Below are 5,624 nucleotides of genomic sequence, written 5' to 3' on the forward strand. Positions count from 1 at the left end.
CTGAGCATGAGCATGTTGCTTTAAGTCATTAAACCATTTTAATCTTGAATCTCTTATGAGCATGTTGCTTTAAGTCATTAAACCATTATGAGCATGTTGCTTTAAGTCATTAAACCATTATGAGCATGTTGCTTTAAGTCATTAAACCATTTTAATCTTGAATCTCTTTCTCTCTGTCTCTTTGTCTGTGTGTGTGTGTGTGTGTGTGTGTGTGTGTGTGTGTGTGTGTGTGTGTGTGCGTGTGTGTGTGTGTCTCAGCAGCTGCTGTGGATGAGGGTATGTGGCAACACATTGCTCTGTGTGTGTGTCTCTCTCTGTCTCCCTCTGTTTCTCTTTGTGTCTTTCTGTCTGTCTGTCCGTCTCTCTGACTCCCTGTCTCATTCCGTCTGTCTGTCTGTCTGTGCGTCTGTCTCTGTCTCTCTGTCTCTGTCTGTCTGTCTGTCTGTCTCTTTCTTCGTGTGCGTCTGTTGTGTGCGTGATAAGAGAATGGCAAAATCGTGTTGGAAGTGGTGACTGTCACTTGATGCCTGTGCTGTTTCGTTCCAGTATACTTGTCCTATACGTATTCTTGTTTTAGTAAGCGCTTATGGCTATGGTTAGATTAAGCGCCATAAATGCCCATTATTATCATTATTATTATTATTATTATTATTATTATTATTATTATTATTATTGTTGTTGTTGTTGTTGTTGTTGTTGTTGTTATATGGGGATGCGCACTGAAAAAGAACACATGGCAACGAGAATGGTGTCATCTGGCAAAATTATGCAAAAAAAGAAATCCACTTTTAAACGTACACAAATGTATATGCATGTACTCAAGGCCTGACTAAGCGCGCTGGGTTATATACTTACTGTCAGGCATCTGCCTAGCAGATGTGGTGTAGCGAATATGGGAATTGCGCACTAAAAAAGAACCCATGGCAACGAAGAGTGTTCTCCTCTGGTTAAAATTCTTTGAAAAGAAATCCACTCTGATAGGTAAACAAATATATAAGCATGCACTCAAGGCCTGGCAAGCGCGCCTGGGTCAGGCATCTGATGTGGTGCAGTGAATAATATGAGGATGCGCACTGAAAAAGAACCCATGGCAACGAGAATATTGTCCACTGGCAAAATTTTGTCGAAGAAATCCACTCTAATAGGTACGGAAATGTATATTCATGCACTTAAGCGCGTTGGGTTAGGCTGCTGGCCAGGCATCTGTCTGGTAGATGTGGTGTATAGCGTATTATGGAGTTGCCCAAACGTAGCGTTGCCACCGTGAGAAACTGAAACTGAGTGTGTGTGTGTGTGTGTGTGTGTGTGTGTGTGTGTGTGTGTGTGTGTGTGTGTGTGTGTGTGTGTGTGTGTGTGTTGTTGTTGTTGTTGTTGTTGTTCCAGACACAGGGCCGTACAATGAACTGAAGCCGATTGACATCGGACTGAAGTCTGTCTACAGCCCCCTGTCTGGAACTGCCCAACCATCAGGTATTCCTCCTCTCTCTCTCTCTCTTTCTGTGTGTGTGTGTGTGTGTGTGTGTGTGTGTGTGTGTCTGTGTGTCTGTGTGTGTGCGTGTTTATGTGTCTGTGTATGCGCGAGCTCACGTGCGCACGAGCACGTGTGTGTTTGTGTGTGTTTGCATGTATGTGTGTTTTGTGAGTGTGTTTGTGTGTGTATTTTGTGAGTGAGTGTGTGTTGTGTGTGTGTGTGTGTGTGTGTGTGATGTGTGTGTGTATGTGTAATGTGTGTATGTGAGGTACATGTGTGTGTGTGTGTGTGTGTGTGTGTGTGTGGTGTCTGTGTGTTTGTGTGTGTGTCTATGTGTTTGTGCTTTTATGTGTGTTCGCGCGCGCGCGTGCGTACGTGGGTGTGTGTCTGTGTGTAGTGTGTGTGTATTCGTGTGTGTGTGTGTGTGTGTGTGTGTGCGTGTGTGTGTGTGTGTGGATGGGGGGTGTGGAGGTGTGTGGGGGGGAGGAGAAGCGTGTGTGAGTGTGGGTGTGAGTGTCCCCCGCCTACCCCCCCTGTCTCTCTCTCTTATTTCCTTCCAAACACTTGTCTATGACATACATACATACATAGATACATATATATATATATATATATATATATATATATATATATATATATATATATATATTTCTTTGCTCGTATTTTTTCGGTTTCCCCAGGAACAGGTGACGACGGATACGAGATCTCAATCGAAAGATCTGAACACAGTACTGTGGAAAGGAATGACCGAAAAGATGAGAACATTGATCCCTGTCTTTTCCGGAAAGAGGCAGCTTGCATTGGTGGTGCACAGGAAACATCCCTCGCCCACTCAGACGCCGTAGCGACAAGATACGGTGGTACATACGGTGGTTTGCCTGCTTCATATGTCAGTCCCTTCAGCACATACAAAACTCTGCTGCCCGACTCGTCCTCAGAAAGAAAAGATCTGAGAACATCATTCCTCCCTTGCAACATCTCCGCTGGCTACATGTCTCACACAATATAAAGTACAAGATCAGCACTCTACATTATAAATGTATTCACAAATCTGCCCCTTCCTATCTCTGCGGCTGCCTTCACCTCTACACTCCATCTCGCTCACTGCGATCGGCTTCGGATCCACTCTGTTTACACATACCCAGATTCAAACACTCCGACTGTTGGCCGCCATTCTTTCTCTGTCTCTGGACCTTGCAATTGGAATGAACTTCCTCTTTCTCTTCGTTAGGCCTCCGCACTCGGCTCTTTCAAATCTGGTCTTAAATCCCACCGCTTCCCAAAATAGCCTCCTTTCCCTGCCTCTTCCTTGTCTTCAGTTTCTCCAGTTGTAGAGTTACGCATTCGTGTGAATGACTGGTGCGAAAGCGCTTTGATTTGTCTCTGCACAAGATTCAGCGCTATATAAATGTAATAATTATCATTATTATTGTAATCTTTGGTTGTCCAGGGTTTATGGCGTCTGTTATTCTTCTGGCTTCATATAATAATTATTATCAAAATGAGAGCTGTATCATCAATGGTTTCTCCATTGCAATGGGGAATCATTTACAGCTTGGTCTTTTGTGAAGGACTATGACTCTCAAACTAGGAGGCAAAAATGCACTGGCTCTTAGTGCTGCAGCCTTAGGGGCTTGTTGGCTTTTGGGAACCATCCGAACGCCGACTGTCCTAAAACCCTCATGGCCGAGAGAGTGGGGGGGAGGGATGTAACTTGGGCAAGACAAACTCCACTATAATCAAATTCTAGCCCCAGAAAGTTGGGACAGCAGTTGTTGCCTCCGTCTGCTGTTCTGATGGTCATGGTCGAACACACTGACTGTCATTGTATATGATTATTATTGTCGACCTGTCTCTGCGTGAGTCGTTGTGTTGTGTTATTGCCGATTGCTTGTTCTGTAAATCATTTCATCTCTACAGTGTCTCCCTCCTTCTATTCTCCCCACCTCCATTGCTCTCTCTCTCTCTCTCTCTCTCTCTGTCTCTGTCTCTGTCTCTGTCTCTCTCTCTCTCTCTCTCTCTCTCTCTCTCTCTCTCTCGCTTTCTTTCTTGTACGGTATGATATTGTGTGACGCTATTCAACTATTGTAATACCCCCCAACCCCACACCATACACCTCACAGTTCCGTGGTTTTTATTTATTTATTTTATATATGTATATTTTTTTAATTGTGGTCCATGGCCAAAGTTCAATTAAACATTTTCGTTCGTTCATTTGCTTGTTCGTTCGTTCTCTTTCTCTGTCTCTCTGTCTCTCTCTGTCTCTCTCTGTCTCTCTCTGTCTCGCTGTCTCTGTCTCTCTCTCTCTGTCTCTGTCTCTGTCTCTCTCTCTCTCTCTCTCTCTCTCTCTGCTCCCAACTCTCCTTCGTCTCTCTTTCTCTTTCTCTGTCTGTCTGTCTCTCTGTCTGTCTGTCTCTCTGTCTGTCTGTCTCTCTGTCTCTCTGTCTGCTCCCAACTCTCCTTCGTCTCTGTCTCTGTATCTCTGTCTCTGTCTGTCTGTCAGTCTCTCTGTCTGTCTCTGTGTCTCTGTATTTCTGTCTCTGTCTGTCTGTCAGTCTCTCTGTCTGTCTCTGTGTCTCTGTATTTCTGTCTCTGTCTGTCTGTCAGTCTCTCTGTCTGTCTCTGTCTCTGTATTTCTGTCTCTGTCTGTCTGTCTCTGTCTCTCCGTCTCTGTCCCCACGCCCCCTCCACCCCCTACCTCTCTCTCTCTCTCTCTCTCTCTCTCTCTCTCTCTCTCTCTCTCTCTCTCTCTCTCTCTGTCGCATTTCAAACACATACCCATGATTTGGTTGGTTTTGTTTTCCAGGAACAGACGACGACGGATACGAAATTCCTGTGGCAGATCTCAATGCAGCACTGTGAAAAGCAATGACCGAAAGGATGGGGGGGGGGCATTGTTTCCTGCCCTGTCCAGAAAGAGGCAGCTTGCACTGGTGAACAGGAAACATCCGTCGCCCAATCAGACGATACCACTGATGTTAAAATGGATGGATAACCCCATTGGCCAGGAAATCTGAAGCCAACTTGACGCCATACTGAGACTCGTATCAGTTTGCTGAGAAGTCGTCCGCTAACTGGTGGTAGTTTCTGAACTGTAACCGTGTGTCTTCGATGAAATCGTGTTATGCTTGCCCCCACGACACGCCAAATTTTGTGTCTTGATTGATATCTGCCGATGGTTTATTTACCAAAGTTATTTCAGGAAAACAGTGCAGTGACACACAGCGCAAACTTGCTGTGGAGGCACGCTCAGGAATGTCAGCTTAACTAACGCCGCGAGCAAGTGAAAGCTTGCCGTGAGGCAGTCATCGTATTCAGCTGAGTGCTCGGCTACACATATAACGTTACCGCTTTGCGCTGTACTGACTGGAGTAGCAAAATGGCTGATTGAACACCTCCGCTGGCTTCAGTCAGCAAATGGACTAAAAAAAAAAAAGAAAAAAAAAGGCATGCGCTATCCACCTACTTTTAAAACAGTGGACGATACACAGACAAGTGTTCACGCTGAAGAACATCCCGCAGTGACGGGTCATACACCCTTGAACTGACGGCGTTGACGGGCGCAATAGCCGAGTGGTTAATTAAAGCGTTGGACTTTCAATCTGAGGGTCTCGGGGTTCGAATCTCGGTAACGGCGACTGACTAATCGTCCTTGGTCTTGAGTGAGTTAATAGGAACTGTGCGGTGGTCAAATGGTTAGAACCCTGGATTCTCACCCGAGTTGTTTTTTTTCTGAGTTCGATCCCCGATGCATCTTGTGGGTAGAGCGTGGATATTTTTTCCCCGATCTCCCAGGTCAACATATATCCAAACACATTAACAACACAGGAAATGTTAGAAGAACATTCCGATAGACTGCATCATTGATATATAACTTTGACATGGGTAATAAAGGATAATGTCACACTACAAAAACATACTCAAAGAGAAAAAAAAAAAAAAAAAAAAAGATAATGAGAAATATCACCTACATCGTGTCTAAAAGTACACACACTCAAACTCATGCAAGAGGATGTCAATATCTAACTGAACATATATGATAATGCGCAGACCTGCTTGTGCCCGAACCCCCTTCGTGTGTTTAATACGCAAGCAGAAAATCAAGTACGCTACGTTAAAGATTTTGCAGCCCATGTCAGCGTTCGGTGGGTTA

The 5,624-nt window shown here is 44.8% G+C and overlaps 1 protein-coding gene across 1 annotated transcript in view; it reads left to right on the forward strand.

The window, feature by feature from the left end:
- LOC143286438 (uncharacterized) overlaps positions 1–5,419 on the forward strand; it is a 26,111-nt gene extending 20,692 nt beyond the window's left edge. Inside the window, exons 9-11 of the mRNA XM_076594004.1 lie at positions 1,384–1,470; positions 2,152–2,331; positions 4,278–5,419. Of these exons, the coding sequence (XP_076450119.1) occupies positions 1,384–1,470; positions 2,152–2,331; positions 4,278–4,333 (323 nt within the window). The 3' untranslated portion in view covers positions 4,334–5,419. The remainder of the gene's footprint in view (positions 1–1,383; positions 1,471–2,151; positions 2,332–4,277) is intronic.
- The last annotated feature ends 205 nt before the right edge of the window (positions 5,420–5,624 follow it).

The sequence above is a fragment of the Babylonia areolata genome, chromosome 10 (assembly GCF_041734735.1).
Source record: "Babylonia areolata isolate BAREFJ2019XMU chromosome 10, ASM4173473v1, whole genome shotgun sequence".
In the NCBI taxonomy this organism is placed as follows: Eukaryota; Metazoa; Mollusca; class Gastropoda; order Neogastropoda; family Buccinidae; genus Babylonia; species Babylonia areolata.